The 18,069-nt window shown below is 45.3% G+C and overlaps 2 protein-coding genes across 2 annotated transcripts; one reads left to right on the top strand and one right to left on the bottom strand.

Annotated features, from left to right (window-relative positions):
- Nucleotides 1-24: 24 nt before the first annotated feature.
- On the top strand, nt 25-16,567 carry LOC119653508 (cyclin-dependent kinase 7). The gene is made up of 3 exons (XM_038058168.1): nt 25-191; nt 293-596; nt 15,818-16,567. Exons 1-3 carry the CDS (start codon nt 138-140, stop codon nt 16,477-16,479), a joined length of 1,020 nt encoding a protein of 339 aa, XP_037914096.1. The 5' UTR covers nt 25-137; the 3' UTR covers nt 16,480-16,567.
- LOC119653509 lies at nt 9,523-10,782 on the bottom strand. Its single transcript, XM_038058169.1, has 3 exons — nt 10,604-10,782; nt 10,078-10,455; nt 9,523-10,012 (listed from the first exon to the last, which is right to left on the bottom strand). The coding sequence occupies exons 1-3, from the start codon at nt 10,624-10,626 to the stop codon at nt 9,634-9,636; spliced, it is 780 nt and encodes a 259-aa protein (XP_037914097.1). The 5' UTR covers nt 10,627-10,782; the 3' UTR covers nt 9,523-9,633.
- Nucleotides 16,568-18,069: the final 1,502 nt, after the last annotated feature.

Consider the following 18,069-nt stretch of genomic DNA (forward strand, 5'->3'; position numbering starts at 1 on the left):
GGAACTGTTGACCGGCTGTTCTGTTGTCAACACTCCAGTCAGTCCAATTCAAAGTGGGCTGACGTTTCAATGCCGGTTGTATTTTGAATTCTGACTTGTGCAATTTCCTTCAGTTTTTCTAAAAAGTCATTAAAAAAATGGAATCAAAACTGACACGTTATGAAAAAATAGACTTCCTGGGAGAAGGTCAAGTAAGTTTCCATCATCAATTTCCCCAAAATTTTGGATAAAGACTTGGTTCAAAGTTCCCAGATAATCGTAACCAAAACCACTTGTTTGCTCTTCCTTTTAGTTCGCTACTGTCTACAAGGCTCGTGACACGGTCACTGATAAAATCGTGGCCGTGAAGAAGATAAAGATCGGCAGCCGTGAGGAGGCACAGGACGGCATCAACCGGACGGCGCTCAGGGAAATCAAACTCTTGCACGAGCTGCAGCATGAAAACGTGATTGGCTTGTTGGATGTCTTCGGGCACAAGTCAAATGTTTCACTGGTTTTCGACTTTATGGACACCGATTTGGAGATCATCATAAAGGACCCGAAGATAGTACTGACACCGGCTAATATTAAGGCGTATATGCTTATGACGCTGCAAGGTAAGTCGGCATAAGTTTGATTTTGTATGGACTCAAAACACACAAAGTGTCCCAAAGGAGGCGTGCCATTGCTCTTGTCTCTTCAACATCTGCCATGAGAAGTGTTCCAACAAAGTGGAGATCTTCTAGTAGCGAATGATTTCCTCATCATACTAATAGGGGACCGCAGGGAGCAAACCAAAGAAAACAGGCTCTTCACTAGCCAATACACCAGACGCAAACTGCCTATTAATATTGAAAAATCCTTTACCTTCGCCTTCTCGAGGGTCCGCACAGATGTATTTAGATTAAATGTCAACAGCTTCCTTCTTGTACGCAAAAAAATATGACTACATTGCATCTGATTTGTGGAAAACGAAGAACTGGGACCCAACACTATGGCTCAGTGAATCCTTTAATCGTTTTGTTGGGGAAGGTAGAACACCGTGTGACTGGCAAGAAAATACCACAGTTCCAATATGGAAAAAGAACGATAGTCCAGCAGAATGTTTAAATTATCGTGCTATGCCGAAATCGATGGTAAGCGACCAAAAGGCCGGCCGAAACAACGGCTTGATACGCTGGATAGAACCAAATGGCGAAATCGATCAGAATGATTCGACCCCGCTTGGAAGATTCTAACCATAGTCTGCCTCCTGGACCTACTAAAAGCTTTCGACCGTTTTGCCTGTTCATCGCTGATCTTCCTGAACCTAGTCCTGACCTTTTACGCGTCCACTAAATATATTTCCCTCCGCGAAACTCGTCTGAATTCCTATTTGGACGAGCTTTATAGATAGTTTACCCGTTGGAAATTATCCCTTGATTCCCCAAAATATTGTGTTTCACGGCAACATGAAGATCATGCCAAAAATAAGGAGAGAAATTGTCGTCTTTTCTCTTACCTGTTTGCTTTCTTCTTGCAGACCACGAATTTGCTCTTTATATTCTAATTGGTTGCAGTTGTTTGGAGCTCTTTTCCACTGTTGGAGTACCACCCTCCTCCTCCAACATGGTGCTTTCCTGCATGTCGCTTTCATCCATGTCGCTGTTCACTCTGAGCATTATAAAATTCAAGTCTAGGTCGTACAGCTTTTCTTCCTCACTGGGAAGACAGTCTACTGCCTTGCTTCATCATGTCCTTTTAGCCTTTATGGCCTCCGAGATTCCTTTGGGGACCTCGGTAGATTTTCCACCCGATGTCTCCTTCGAAGTATCCTTCCTTGGCTTTTCCCTGCATATGCAGAGGTACTTCGCCACAACTGTAGTTGATTTGGTAATTCTGTCGTTTGATTGCTTCCAAGGGATCGGACATCTACAACGTTCATGAGGATTTTACCTTTGTTCTCCACCTTACCTCTAAAGACTCTCCATAACCGTATAGGGAGGTCATTATTTTGAGCAGTTAGGACAACATATTGACATCATTACTAACAAACAGAAAAAGCTGTAAAGGTACTCAATTCCGCGACAGGGGCCAGTTGGGGTCTCCAACCGAGAGAAGCCTCCAAAATATATACAGAGGTGGTGAGACCCGTCGTGGACTATGCGTCCGCAACGATTTTTATACCCAAATACCTTGAGAAGAAGATAGAATTCCTCATCGCCGTCTTCCGTGGCGAAAAATCGACAAAATTATCATAATCACGGATTCCCTTCAAGTCTTTAAAGTCATCACCAGCAAAACCCCGACTGGCCGCACGGGCGCATGATGAAATGAGGGAAGCTCGGCTTAAGAGGTTCTTATCGTATGGTGTCGTGGGCATAGTGGTAATGTCTACAATGAAAAGGCAAATGAGGCTGCTAAACGAGTCAGGGTGGCTGACCTCCCTCTTCCATCGCGTTCGAGAGAAGAATCCTACGAAGAATTTTTGGCACCCATATGGGGATGAACGATTCCGTAGCCTACATAAAGACGAAATATATGAGTGATACCACGACCGTCTGGTTGTAGATAAAATCCAGCTCAATAAGTTGCGGTTGACGGGTTATCTATTCCGTATGGGTGAAGATGATCCAGCCCGGAAAGAGCAACATCTAAGACAGAAAAAGAAGACAAGGCATACCCTGCCTGAGAAAGAGCGATGGCGCACATAGAGGTATTTGAGCCAAAAAAGCGGACAAAATTCGTTTGTTGTATTTTTCATATTTAATCAATAAAAGCATAGTATTAATAACCTCGAACCTTTTTTGAACAATTTTCTTAAAAAAAACGGATTCACGCATTAACGTAACCTGGATGAAGTGGCATTCCACAACTGGTGTTCTTTGTGATCGACGTATCAGCGCTCGTCTCAAATTTAAAATTTACCACAATGTCGTCCGTCTGCCACTCTCTATAGTTCTGAGTGTTGGCCGACTATAAAAGACAATGAACGGCGTCTTGCGGTAATGGAGAAAGATGTTGCATTGCACTGGTGGCGTGACACGTTTTGATCGCGTCCGAAATGAAAATATCCGTGATCGATATGGGGTTGCACCGATCGTGGAAAAACTGCGAGAGAGGCGTCTTCGATGATATGGCCACGCAATTCACGATAACGAGAATTCGCTTGCCAAGATTGGTCTGAACATCAAAGTGAATGGAAAGCGACCAGAAGGCAAGCCTAAGCAATGGTAGTTGATACGCTGAATGGGTATTTAAAAGCCTCGCGATTATATCCTGATAAGGCATTTGATGAAATAAAATAGCGAAACCGATCACGATGAGCCGATCTTGATTAAAATCGATTCACTGTCTGTTTGTCATACACACTTTTCTCCAAACGGCTAACGAACGAAATTTGGTGGGCAGATGGGAACTAATCCCACGCATACAGCGAGTGACATAAATTTAGGTGGCAAAGGGGGGATTAAAATTTTTTTTTCATTGACTTAGTCATGTGGAGTATCAAATGAAAGGTTTCGGTTAGTACTTTCTGAAACTGATATTAGTTTTGATGTGAATTGTAAAGTACGTGAGTAAGAAATTAAAATGTACACACTTAAAGTGAGACAGGACTCATTTCCGGAAACTACCCAAATTAAAATTCCGAAAAAAATCAAGGTGATACACTTAGATGAAATCTAGGCCTCAAATATGTGCCATTTCGATATCTGCTCAAATAAACTTAAAAATAGTATATTACCAAGTTTTAGAAATTTACTGAAAAACCCCCCTTAAATTCAACGTAGGACTACCAAATTTCATACCAGCATAGAGTAGGAGGAGTGGAGGCACATTTCGTATACACATGCCGAATTTCATGGAAATCTGGCAATTAACGCCAGAGTTAAAGCAGTTCAAACTTACAAATTTCGTGCGAATTAACAGCATCCTAAGCCATACAAATAATGTGCTGATGTCATAATTAACGCGAATAATTGATTGATAATAACTGAATTGAAATATTGAAGTCGTATTTATGTATTTATGAGAAATCTACTTCTCCCTCTCATGTAAAACACTTACGTGAAATCTAAACCTCGGTGAATGTCCCATTCCAATATCTGCCCAAATAAATTCACTAATAGTATATTACCAACTTTTACAAATCTACGTCAATACCTGGTATTCTCCATGGTCGGTGAGAAACTGGATGAGATTATAATTGATCTCCTCATGCTTCCTCTCAAGCTACTTCCCGATGGAAGGGATCAATCTGTAAGTCCTATGACCCTTTTCTGACTGGTTCCATCGCTGATGCCATCTGCTCATGGATCTCTTCCTTTCAGCTCTTTTCACATGCGAAAGGGAGAGATGGACCTGGTGTTATAAATGTTCATCATTTCGGTTGCCAGGATGACAATTGGTATCATTCCCGATAAGACGAACGCTGCATCATCTGCAACGTTGCTGAAGACAGAACACAAGGCTATTCTTTTGCAGACCGAACTCTTTTTATGTGCATTGCCTAAAACATGTAGCGTTTTTCTTCAAACTGGGACTGCATACAGCAAGATTGAACTCAATACCCTCTTACGTTTGGCATCATCCTTGCCAGAGCCATGCTCGTGGTAGATGCTTTTTCGCAAGTATGCTCTATGTGCTGCTTGAAATTGAGTTTTCTGTCTATCATCGCTCCAAGTATTTGATGGTCGGCTTGGAAGTGATGATATGATTCCCGATTCTAATGCAGGCGTAATTTCTCTTGCGGCGCTTAGTGGTGAGGACCGCTTCCGTCTTTTCCTCCGCGAGCGCCAGTCCAGCACTCTCTAACCAAGCCTTAACAACACTGATTGCTTCGCTTGAGTACAACTCAGCATCCTCGAGATGCTCTGCAACCACAACCAGCGCTATATCGTCGGCGTAAGCCATCACCGTGGCCTCCTCTGGAACCGGAAGGTTAAGTACATCATGATGCGTGATGTTCCACCTATCGCCTATTCGACCGCAGATCTCCAGCAGCTCCTCCCTGGTGACTAGTGGAATCTGTGTCACATTCAGGGGCGCTGGAAGGTATCAGTGCCCTCCTCTTGCTGGGGAAATAACCCCTGGATTATTTTCAACAAGAACCTAGGGCACGTGATCTGCAAAGATGTCGATCATCTCACGATTTTATTGGCGCTACCCCTAGCTCGTTAGAGCATTCCCTCTTACCCCGCTGGAAGGCGAGCTTGAGGTTCTTGCGGGCTTCTCTATAGGCATGCTCCTTTTGCCCTTGATCGATCCTACATATTGCCCCCTGAGCCGTTCGTCTGGCTTTGTGGCAAATCGATCGAAGGCTGGGAAGTTCACTATTCCACCAATAATTGGGTCCTCTATTGGGGAATTAGCATCTCCTAGGCATACGCGTCACATGCTTTAGAGATGCTTTGTGTGATACGGAGAGCTCTATCCATGGAGATGAGTGCTTTGCTAGGCAGCTCTAACCACACCTCCATGAATGTTTGCTCATCATCCATCGCTTTTGCAGACCATCCTGGTGTTTTTTTTGGATTTCGGCTTCCGGGGTGCGGGTCTCCTGCCTTGTGGTTTCGTCCTTAGTTCAAAGGTGACTACATGGTGATCGCTGTATGTGAAGTCCTCGCTAATTTGCCAGGGCATGTCACGTGCCAGGGCAGGTCTGACAAAAGTCAGATCTATAATTGAACCAGATCCCCCTTTCCGACAAGTGTTTACATCATCTTCGTTGGCCAGAACTACATCCAATTCGGCGAATGCTTCTAATAAGCACCGCCCCTTGCGTTAGTTTCTTTGCTGCCCCTTCAATGGCCCACACAATAAAGTCACCGACTATCTCCTTTGAACCTCGTTCCCTTGCGTCGTGGACAAGATCGTCTAACAGGACTTCAAACTCAGGCAGTGAGAGGCTCGGTGGGGCGTAGCAGCTGTTTATGAATATACCGCTTATTTTTGCCCACATAAAGCCACTAAATTCCGGGCATTTACCACTTCCGGCAATATGCCGGTTATCCCGTCCCTCGTTTCCTTCGCACAAAATGCATCTGGGGTTTCTATTGCACTCCTTGGAAATATATCCTTTCTCAGCACACCTTCAACATCAATCGGGCCGATCGATGCCGCTTGTGCATGCCTTCGCAGTGTCCAAACGTTAGGCATTTGAACCACATCTTTAAAGAGATTTGTTCCCCTTATCGGCAAACAACCCATCCAACCCCAACCTTTCCCACGGCCAACAACTTCTGCGCTGGCTCCATTATACCGCCGGCAGTGTGACCGCCTCCACCAATACACTGCCGGCGGTATAACATCTGAGAGCCTGGCACGAGGCTTCCGGATCTGAGTATTTGGACCATATCGAGTACATTTTTCAACATCTCCTTGAGGCCGGGCTCGTACTAAACGTTGACAAATACAAATTCCTACAAAAGCAGATGAAATTTTTCAATCACGTGATCGCCCCTGACGAAATTCAATCAGACCTAGACAAGCTTTAAGCGATCAAAAACTTTCCCCCGCCAACCACGGTGAAGGATCCGGGAAGGTTCTTTGCCATGTTGAACTTCCATCGTTGTTTCCTGTCCAAGGCCGCTCATCACCCAGTGATCCTCTATGGTTACTTGTCTAGGCCCAAAATAAAAGACTCCAAGAATTGGGGAGATGAATGCGTTTACGCACAAAGTATTGGACTTCCGCAACAGTACGCTGGACTACCAACTAAGCATCTCCCTGTCATCAGAGAACTAGCCTGGAACCGTTTGGCGCATTACTTCAGGCTAGCCCTTCCGCTCTCCTGGGTTTGGTGGCTACCAAACCCCAAGCCCTCAAGTCAGGGAATGTCTTTCACCAACGGAAAGGGAGGGAGGAAGAAAGTTGCCATCCGGTCCCTCCGCCGGTCGAGTTAAATCTTCTTCGCAATAAAAAGAGCCCGAACAAAATGCGCAACACGACTCCAGCTGTCAGCGCTCCTCAGCATCTCTGACAAAGTTGTCTGGAGAGAGCTCTCCTGTGTCTGCATAAAACTGCTGATGAAAGCCGTTCCACCTTTCGCAAGAGAAAAGAGAAAAAAGTGTGTTCAGCGTCGTCCGCCACTCCATTGCAGAACACACAATCAGGAGATCGTGCCTTCCCAACCCTGTGCAGGTAAGACTGAACACCTTCATCCTCGCTTAGAGGTTGGATAAGGAAGTAATCAATCTCATCGTGCATTCAGTTCAGCCACGGGTCTAAATTGTCGATGAGGAGCGCAGTCCATCTGCCCTTCGGTTAATTTTGCCAAAGAGTTGCCATTTGGTTCTTCACGGGCAACCACCTCTCTTAAGTTTTCGCCTTTACAGCAGTAGATAGCTTTGCGCTCCTTGGCAAGGAGGGCAACGGGGATCACTCCCGCGATCACCATCGCAGCCGGTTCGGAGATGGTGCGATAAGCAGACGCCACTCGCAAAGCTCCTCGCCTCTGCACTTGAACAAGCCGGTTACGATGCACCTCCTTGTCAAGGGCATCAGCCCATACCTCCGCGCCATAGAGCAGAGCCGATTGCGTTGCTCCCATAAGAAGACGTCTTCTAGTAGATATAGGGCCCCCGACATTCGCCATTAGCCGACTCAAGGTCGAGACTCCAGCTGCTGCCCTGTCCGCTGCTACTTTGCTCGAAGAAGCTAATCTTCGAGTCGAGCATTGAACCAAGGTATTTGACCGCTGGTTTTGACTCTATAGTCAACTCGCCGATCGATATGGGCGATGCAGAGTCGGGATTCTCTTTCCGGTCAAAATAACTACTTCGGGTTTTCCAGCGCAAGGCTAAATGAAACCATGAGCAGTCATCCATCCGCTTAGCCGTGGCATCAATATGCCAAGTCTGACTTTCCGCCTGTTCAACAGTCTTCGGGTTTCATCCTATAGCGGATTTCACTATGGACTTCCGCAAATAACTTGCCTCCGTTGCGGTACAGGGTCCCGCTTGTTTGGTTATAGTTTTCTTTGTTTTAATACGGGCACTCATTTGATTCCCATTAGGTCCGCCATGTCATAGCCCCCCTAGCACGGTAAGGAATAACTTACTCACTGAGGCGACCAGGTATCAGTGAGGCTCCGTTAGAATATAGTCAGTTATCCCCGACTGCAAACTATCCAATGGGCACGGTTCGCATGACACCCTGGATTGGTTGAAGTGTTTTTCGACTCTCCAGTTTAGATCCGTAGCGTTTTGTTAATAGTAGGGTCACCTCGTACTATCATCACTCACTAACGGTCAAGTGATTCAAGCAGCGTTGCTGTGACTCTGTTTTCTACGGTCCTTGAGGTTCAAAATGTGCATATTAATGGATGGAGCAAGAACGCAATATAATTCAGCATTGCGCTCGTCCGGGATTATTGACTCAGATGCTTACTGACATTTGAGTCGGCTGGCGACATTCGGCCCACGATATCAAGAGTGGAAGGACAGAGTCACTATAATCTGAATGGCGTTCAAAACCTTGGCGTTTCAGGGAGTAGGCGAAGATCAATTCTACCCTGAGAAGTGGTACTTTCTAGATAAAGATATATGGAACTCTCGAATTTTGTTATGCTTCGGAAACGGTTATCACGACTCGGACGCGGAGTCCGAATGGTTTATGGTTGGATTTTGGAATGTGCTTTTGGGTGTGGGAAATAAGAGAGGCGCTAATATCAGTCTCAAGCGAGAGCATAATTTGTTGGTTCCTTGCCTTCACTTGCGTGCTGCGTCCGGCTCTCTGCAGGGATGGGAAGTTTCGAGGGTCGAACACAGTTCGCTTAAGGGACCTGGTTCTAGTTTGGCAGTAGGAAAACCGTCTTGCTAATCGGACGACGAACATCTTCAATATCTCGCCGGAGGATATTAGTGAACACTGGGCCTCCATCAAAAATGCTCCGGTGCAAATGAAGTTGTTAGTCACATCCCAAAGGGTTGGCTGACAGGACATGGCGGTGGATCGAAGGGCACTGAAGGCTGTTATTGCCGCTGCGAAAGTGGCAAATGTAATATGTTTGAGCTTCAGTACCGCGGAAAATCGCGAGAAGTGCAGCATAGTGTGCGCCGTCACAAAGGGAATTCTTTATTGTCCTGGTCACGAAAGCAGAAGTAGTCACAAACAACTACGATTTCGCTATCGCATCACCCTCAACGATGATGAGTAGCTTAAAAGGTGGAGCATTTCACTGCGTTTCCGAACCGTATAACATCTGGTGAAGATCCACCTTTTGTGGATGAATAGCTAGTCGCATTTGGATAGGGGATCTCCTTCAAACAAGCGGGAAACCATCTCGGTCATCAATGCGCTCAACCGGGAAAGAGCCGCTGACGGCTTGAAGGTTTATTCGCGGAGCTTCCCGTCGTAAGTCCTCCTGTCTCTCCCGCATACGAATATGCCAGGAATATGAGATCTTCAATATTCCGAGTGCATCAATCGGAAGGGGATTTGCATGCTTCCTCCTGTATTGACCATATCAACGCCCTGCGGATCATTTTAGATTAGTGTGCGGAGCTCAGATCGCCGCTTCATCCGGCTTCGTCGGTTTCGAGGACGCCAAAAACACAGAACTTCAGGCGAGAATTATTTAATGGAAACGACATTAAAAACTTATCAAAAATATAAGTGTAATCTTAGTCATAATATGATATATATTAATCATAAAAGAATTAATAGTCAACTCTACTCCTGGGATGAAGTAAGACCCGCACTATTTCGGCGCTCTATTTTCGTAAGCTTGCCCTTTCCCTTCTTTGCTACTATTCCAGTGAAAGATTCCCAGAGATTTGTCAGGCAATTATTCGAAATGGATGGGAACGATTCCGTCAATAAGCACGATTCTTTTTGCTCATTTTCAACCGGACGCCCGTCCAAAGTCTTCAAATTTGTAAACTTTTGAATTATATTTTCGCGATACTTTCGCTCCTCGTCTTCTGTTTTGCCATTCAGTTCGGTACACGCTCCCGGGTTGCATAGCATTGAAAGATGCTCCAGATCTGGACAATGTGCACTCAGCATCCCCACCCACTCCTCGATGTCGGCGATGTTGCAGTGATTGAGCCTAGCAAAGAGGAGAGGAAAATTTAATTAGGGAATTTCGGAGCCATTTAATGTCACTTTACTTACCACAATATTTTGAGCGTCGGGACCGCTGGGAAGGTTTCTACTTTGAGTTCGGTATTCCAGTCCAGGACCAACGTATGCAACTTACTGAAATTCGCCAAAAATCCCAAGTCTTTGAATCGGTTATGCCCTAAATCAATGTCTTCCACTTTGTCGCCAATCAATCTTGGAATTTTCGTAGGCATAATACTCAGGTTTGTGTACGCCATTGTTACACGTCCATTTTCTTGTAAAAGGCTTTGGGCATAGGCATCAGAGCACATATTGCCTGTATAGTCGGGGGTCGGTGTGCCTGTGTGGACTTTCATTCCGGCAAGGAATTCAGTTACTTTCAAAATTGTGGATGGTAGCGCCGTGGGTACTCGTGGAGTACTTCGTTTTCTGTAGAGAAGATGGCAAAATGTTTGAGGCTTGGTTTCACACTAATTTTACACAAAGAACTATTTCACAGTGAGAAGTCGAACACGAAATATAGTCACGTTGACATAGATGCACAGTTAAGATCTTTGGAGTAAAGTTGGACACTTACCGTGATAGAGATTTGTGGGGCATGATGCCGTTATCCAGTTTAATAATGCTCGAAAAAATTAGAAAATATTCTAAAGTGAACCAGTCACCTTTTGCCAGTACCTTCCTTGAAGAAACTTGAACACTAACTGAAACGAATTTCCAGTCCGCCGCGGCTAATTTCAGTTCGCAGGTAAAAGTAGGCAAATTACCTGTTGCAATATTTTGATTGTTACCTGCAAATGCTTAAGGGGACAGGGCGAATGATAAAAGCTTGATTGGAGTCAGGAACATTTCAGGTGATAGTGATTGGTCCTTAGAGGACTAAGGCTTAGAACTTTAAGCTACCCTGAAATAGCCATAGAGAGTATTTTCTACCTTCTAAAAGCTATGTGGGGTGCACATAAAAAACATTTGTAGTGATTGTATTCTGCCCTAAAAGCGGAGATGAGAGCTCAAGGGATGCAAATTAAACAACAATTATTCAAAGTTTTTTGCCTATTTTTTCTCCTAGGGCTACTATAATACAAACACCACTTACAAGAACTTTAGCCTCTACTTACCCCTCCTAGGCAAGAAGTGTCAAAGAAATGATGGAGCGTTTCAAGTCAACGCTCAACAAGGTCTGAGGAACGCATCCATTGGGGGTATGCTACCCTTCAGGTAAAACTGTCTAATGTTGGGGTTTGGTTTGTTGCCTTCCCTTCAGAAAGCATTTCCGTGAGGTTGAGAACGTATTTTTGGGAGGTTTAGTTGTTACGCGCCGTCATATTTCAGTGCTACGTTCGCACTTTTTAGTTCTCCAATTGCGGGTAGTTCCATGGTTTACTTTGGGCATACGATCAATGTAGAGCTTTCTTAACATATAGTGGGTCTTTTATGGGGTGGGCTTGTATACAGGATGACCCATTCACGACCGTAGAAATTTCAATGGTTGATAGCACCATTTGTTAGAGAAAAATTGGCCCATCGGATGGGCACTCTTTTATCTTTATAGAAATGTCAAGCGATGACGGCTTTACAGTTTCTTACCAGGACAGAGGCAAATCGTCAGACGCTACCTCACCTCTGCCCTGGGAGCAGCGTGACCGAAGCGGCTCGCAGATGTTGAGTGCTCCTTCATATAATTCGCAGAACACATTGCCCCCAGGGCAGAGGTGAGGCAGGGTCTGACGATTTGCCTCTGCCCTGGTAAGAAACCGTAAAGCCGTCATCGCTTGTCATTTTTGTAAAATTTGGGTGAAAAGCTCTAAACGAGGGGTCCGTGGACCAAAAAAAGAGGGAGTAAGTTGCTCCCCATTTGTTCCGGTCCAGCATTACGTTGATGCGGACTTAGGACCCCATCATTCTCAAAAAAAATAACTTTATAGAGTTACAGCGTTTTTCATGAATAGTGTCAAAAATCTTGACCTTACCAACAAAATCCTAATTACCCACTCCCTCGATCATTTAATCCCAAACTTGATACCACTTTCGGAAATAGTCCATATAGCGGAAAACAGCTTAAGGTCGTCGGCATAGAGCAAGCAGGGACAAATAAGGAGGGGGGGGGGGGGAAGGTCATTGATAAAGAATGAAAATACTGAATGGCCCAGAATAGAGGCGGGCCGAGGAACGGGATATGCAACAGGATCGGTTGGAAAGGTAAGAGAATTTGGACAGCAGTATCTTGTGAGGTCAGGGTAGATAGTATGCACTTCCTGCCGTGAATTTAGATATTTGGTGAAGTCAAGTAGGTTGGAGGTAGTGGGCATACGCTTAAGTCGTGTTGGTCTTTCACTATGAGGTGGTCAAAGTGGGCGGACAATCAGTCACTGGCATATCTTTCCAAGATTTTTTGAACAGGACGAGAAGAGCGTGATGGGACGAGTAGAGCCGTTTTTCTCAGGTCAGGAAAATGGTTCTCTTCAAGGCCCTTGTTCAAAATAATGGAGAGGGGAAGGGCTGACCAGTTTTAAGGAAAAAAAGGTTTGAAAGACCATCGTAATGAAGGCCAACATTGGCGTGAAGCTTGCCAATAAGGAACTCGAAAAGGAAAGGCGTAAGGAGGGGAATGGTAGGAAATACGAGGGAAGTAAAATACTATATATATTTAGATGGGGAACGAGGTATCATTTCGACCTCGACCACACTCTAATAAAATAAATACGACATTGGATTTTATTTGCGTTTAAATGACGGCGAAAGAATACAAAGTACGAAGGAAACGGCGAGACTGCGGTGAGTCGTTAGTCGAATGCCGTGCAGTGGCCGCGGAAATTCAGTGTGCGACAGCTCGCCAGTGACCTTGACGCTGATTGAAGCGCTTTAAACGTGATTCTCTTGGGGTCATCATGCGACTTAGGGCGCAGCAGCCGTGATGAGGGCTGTGTTGGAGTAACTGGTGTTTCGTGTCTCGAAAAGGCGCTGCGGCGGCTCCAATTGTGAAACAGTTAGTCGCGATGATCTTCTCTGAACTGAGGGCTGTAGTCGTCAAAGGTTGAGCTGGTTGGCTCGGTCGGCCCAGGATCGAAGTCGAGGTTGGCGAATGGGCACCGGATGTGGCTGAACTTGTTGGCGGAGGTCGAAATGGGGCCGACGGTGATGGTGCGTCTACGGGCTCAAGATACACCGGTTTCAGGTGGTTTGTCGAGAACATCTTAATAACGCCATTAATGTCCAGAACGAAGGTACGATCGTTGATACGACGGACAACTCAATAAGGTTCAGAATAAGGCGGTTTCAAAGGGTCTCGGACGGTATTAACGCGGCGAAAGAAAAAATCCTAAATCTCTGAATAGTCGTCGAAAGTCGGATACGAAGGAGTGGAGACAAACTCTCATGGAATTCACAACAAGATACCAGCGATCATTTATGCTGGTGCGGCTTGAAGGTCCTCTTTCAAAGTCGTGCGTAAGTCTAAAAGCCTTCAGCGTTCGGTGCATGCGCTCTACCATACCGAGCGCCTAAGGATGGTATGGTGTCGTATGAATGCGGGTGGCGACAATGAAACGTGCAAGTTTTGAGAAAAGATCGGTTTCGAACTGCGGACCTTGATCAGAGGTGTTTGTCGTTGGCGTTCCGAAAAAGACGATCCATACTTCGAAGAGGACTCGGGCGACCATGGAGGATCTTATGTCCGGCAACGGGATTGCTTGGGGCTAGCGGCTGCAGCGGTCGATGATTGTAAGACAGTGCTGTAAACTTTGTGAAAGTGGCAGCTTGATTAAGTCCACGTGGATAAGATTAAAACGGCCGCCTGGAATTGTGAAGTTGCCCAAATCTGCCCGATTGTGCTTGTGTACTTTGGCTTTTTGACAGGATACACACTGCTTAGCCCAATGGAAGTCATCTTTACGGAGCTCTGGCCAGAAGAAACGTAACTCAATCCGCTTGGCGGTTGCTCAGCGGCTAGGGTAAAATTATCGAAGACAGCCTGAAACTCGCGATCTTACGTCGAGTACTTCTGTTTTGTCGGTGATAGCTTTCTACAAAAGAACCCCAATTGGATCCAAATTCCATCCGGGTGGTACTGATCCAGGGCGGTGCCTATGGAATCGCTAGACTTACCTCTACTCACTGGGGGTTTCAGGATGTTACATTTGTTCACAAACAGGCCAAACTGTTTTTGTAGTAGCCTATCGGTGCTCAGAGATGGCGGTGAGGCAACCCTGTCTGGCAAACCAAAACCTGAAGTGGCAAATTGGTCACGAAACCTCACCAGGGGTATACTGGTACCATGGGAACCGAGATAGCCCCTGAATTCTCATACTTCGGGTGAACTTCCATTGTATGTGAGTACAGCTCGGTTATTTGCGGTTGGCCCCCTAGTGGGAGCTTCATGGGGGTTGTTGGTTATGCTCAAGCGAGAAGAGACCTTCGGGCCTCGGCGTGGTGTTGCGTTTCAACACGGGTGCCGTACTCCTTAGGTCGGTAGAGATTTAGGTAGGTCTTGCATCCACCAGTATGAATGCTAAACCATGCACTTGATATAGACTGGTACCGTTTTTGCTTGTTTCAGCGGGGCTCTGATTGTGGTCACAAAATCAATCCGTGTCTTAAGAAAACCGTGGGATTAAGTTGTCCAGACAGGTGCTCACGTTAAACCCTCAATGATTCACTGAAGTAGCCTATCCATCTGATCATCTCCTGTACCCATAGCAATAATGATAAAGTCATCTGCGTATTGGTAGATGTCAGTTGAGTCATTGAGTTTGGAGTGGAGAGAGATTGTGTACAGATTGAAAAGCACCAGGCTTAAAACACTTCCTTGGGGTAACCCATTGTTTACCGAGCACGACCACTCATCCAGCTTCAGTTCCCTATATTCCAGAAAGCGCAGGGTCTAAAAGTATATGTCAGATGGTATGTTACGTAGTTGTAAGAAAGAGTAGGTCTACTCTTTCGAACACCTTGTTGATGTCAAAGGACACCGCTTTCCCAACTCTGCTCCCACTCTTGGCTACATATATTTTCAGCAATATATCGTTTAAGCACGTCTTGGCTGTTTCCCTTTTCTGTACACATAGCAATGTTCCGCAAGTATGTTTTTTGCTTTTAGGGAAAAGGATAGTCTTTCCTTTACCATACCGTTAAGAATTTTGGCGAAGATGTTTATTAGGGAGATAGGTCTGAAGTTCATGGTATTGTTCAGATCAATCTGGTTTTTGGGTATTGGAATAATCTTGATTGTCCTCCATTCTTGTGGTGGTTGGCGATTCCTCCAAACCCCATTCAGTGCGCTCAGAAAGTGAAGTTTGGTTTCTTCATTCAACCAGTTTACATAAGAGTACAGTATCTTGTCATTCCCTGGAGCGTTCTATCTCTTGTGCTTAGCAAGAACTTTGTTAAGCTCGTCCGTGTCGAAGTTCGCATGGCAATAGGAAGCATAAGGTCTTGTATCTCGGGAGACAGATCTTTTGCCATAGTTACCTTGTATTTCTGTGAGAAATTTTAGTTTCTTGTTTTTGTCCCATGATGTAAGTTGCTTGGACTCTTCCTGAAAGTTTTCAAAACCCCTGAGCTTTAGCCAGAACTGTTGGGTGTCGGTCTGGTTCGACATTTCTTCCGGTAAGTTCCCCAGAAGTTTCTTTTTGCGCTCCTGATTTCCTCCTTCCATCGTTTAGTTGCCTGTTTGGTCCTGAGGAAATTCTCGTAGTTTAGAGTTTGTCTGAAAGCTCTCACCGCTTCTGTTTTTTCAAAAATAAATAAATATTAAAAATAATATAAAATTTATCTATATTTTCTGCCTTTTCAGGTCTCGAGTATCTACATCTCAACTGGATATTACACCGCGATCTAAAGCCCAATAATTTGCTGGTCAATTTCCAAGGTGTCCTGAAAATCGGTGATTTCGGTCTTGCAAAATTCTTTGGCTCTCCAAATCGAATTTACACCCACCAAGTAGTCACTCGATGGTATCGTTCGCCCGAACTTCTCTTTGGAGCGCGTCAATATGGAACCGGTGTCGATATTTGGGCTGTTGGATGCATTCTCGCCGAACTATTACTACGTGTGGCTTTCTTGCCGGGCGAGAGTGATTTAGATCAGTTGACGAAAATATTTCAAGCTCTTGGGACACCAACCGAAGAAACCTGGCCTGGGCTGAAATCCCTACCGGACTATATGCAGTTTAAGGTTTTCCCTGGGACACCATTGCAGCATATATTCACAGCCGCCCCGGACGATTTAATTCAACTAGCGGAGAAGTTGTTAGCGATCTACCCCCTGAATAGGTGTTCCTGTACAGAAGCTCTCAATATGCCGTACTTTTCGAATAAACCAGCACCAACTGTGGGCAGTAAGTTGCCAATGCCAACGTCTCTGGTGCAAAAAGTTCAAGAAGAGAAGCCAAGCTTAAAGCGCAAATTGCTGGAATCAATGGAGGGTGCGACGCTACCGAAGAAGTTACTGTTTTAGGTGAAAGAGGAAAGTGATGTTATGTACTTTAATGTTTTTTTTATATTGTATTTAAATTAACGCTGAATAATAATGTTACGGTTTAGAAGGTTGCATTTTTGTATTGTATATATTTTAGAGCAGTCAATGGCAAAATAAAATCGGGGACAGTCAAATGCGTTAATTAGTCGGCAGTCCAGTCCAGTCCACACATACACAGTCCTTAGAGCGCAAGAAGACTGTCACCTTCCTGGGTAGGGAGATAATAGTAATTCTGTCAGTAAAAAATAGTTTCTTACGACAAGGTCAAAAAGGCTTATTCACAAGGGAAGTTTTGAAATTATTCCGAGGAGCTATAAGAGCCATCTTCGACTATGCATGTAATTATCTTGAGAAAAATACAGGAATCTCTCCCAGAGAAGATATCTAGGCCTTATCAGGTCAGCCTAGCTTCATGTTATTTTTGTACTCACTAACGAGCCTCCACTTTTCTGGCTGCTAGAGTCAGAGGGGTACACAATCATAGCGACTGATACCTCGGCGTTGTTTACTCGAGTCAGGCTGTTCTCAGGAGAATGTTGAACTGTGGCTGGTAGTGGGCTCATTCAATTGACGAGGATCTGTTTGCGTGCTGGTCATGTGTTAAGGGCAAGGGGATCCGACAGGGGATGAGCCGAAGCAATGGCCCAGGGATCGTCCTTTCTGCACTGGAAAAGGTATTAACAACACCCCAAACCAAGGTGGAAAAGCATATGCCGAAGACTGCGTAGCCAATGGGGAGCTTGATTTTAGTATGCGAACTCTGAATATTACCTTCAGTTTTAAATAAGACCCTTACCCTGGTGACCAGGGCGGACATTTTTTCAGGACTACTGGTGTGACCAGGATATGAACTCAAACAAACACATATGGAGGACGAGCTGCTGGCATCCAGTCAAGAGACACTAGCCATCGAGGGCATTACTGTTGGGGTGCCTTCAAAAGGGCAACTAGGGCCAGAGGTGTGGACCAGTGTTTAGGCCAGGCTGTCGGAGGTGGTCATCGAACATCTCTTGGACGACAAAAGGAAACAGAGAGATTCATCACCTGCTCCGATTCCTCTTAGGTGGGTTACGCGTTATAGCATGCGAGGATCAATTCTCCAGGGACTGGCGGTCTCTCGCATTTGGTTGCCGAAGATCCGCGTGGATAAGGACAAGCTCTTCAATCCTTGCTCCTTCTAAACTCCAGGATTCCAACAGACGAATGGGTAGTTATCAAGGAGGAGGAACCCCAGGCGAAAAGACAACATTTTCTGCTCCGTATAAATGGAGAGTGCCTGGAGGCGCTGTAAAAGGTGGATTACAAAGTGCGGTTCGGAGTCAGAAAGGCAAAGGTGAAATTGCTCCACTCAATGATCTGAATCCAGTTTAGGCCACCAAGGACTGATGAACCCCTTACGCAAGCAGATTATGCTGAGGTAGGCACAGATAAATGTACAGCACTCGAAGTGCGCCTCAGCTAATCTGCTGGTCTTCCTTCTAGAAAAAAAACATCATTCAGTCTTAATCTTGCTGCAAAGGTCTTTAACCCTTTCAGAAACTGCAGGAAGATCGACTGGAGGAAGTTTGG

This window comes from Hermetia illucens, chromosome 4 (assembly GCF_905115235.1).
Source record: "Hermetia illucens chromosome 4, iHerIll2.2.curated.20191125, whole genome shotgun sequence".
Lineage (NCBI taxonomy): Eukaryota > Metazoa > Arthropoda > Insecta > Diptera > Stratiomyidae > Hermetia > Hermetia illucens.

Bases quoted from the DNA above. Each gene is read 5' to 3' on its own strand.
- LOC119653509 (XM_038058169.1), bottom strand. From the start codon at position 10,626: ATGCCCCACAAATCTCTATCACG. The intron at 10,456-10,603 runs GTAAGTGTCCAA...TCTTCTCTACAG, and splicing joins CCCCACAAATCTCTATCACG to AAAACGAAGTACTCCACGAG. The intron at 10,013-10,077 runs GTAAGTAAAGTG...CCTCTTTGCTAG, and splicing joins CCGACGCTCAAAATATTGTG to GCTCAATCACTGCAACATCG.
- LOC119653508 (XM_038058168.1), top strand. From the start codon at position 138: ATGGAATCAAAACTGACACGTTATGAAAAAATAGACTTCCTGGGAGAA. The intron at 192-292 runs GTAAGTTTCCAT...TCTTCCTTTTAG, and splicing joins ACTTCCTGGGAGAAGGTCAA to TTCGCTACTGTCTACAAGGC. The intron at 597-15,817 runs GTAAGTCGGCAT...CTGCCTTTTCAG, and splicing joins TATGCTTATGACGCTGCAAG to GTCTCGAGTATCTACATCTC.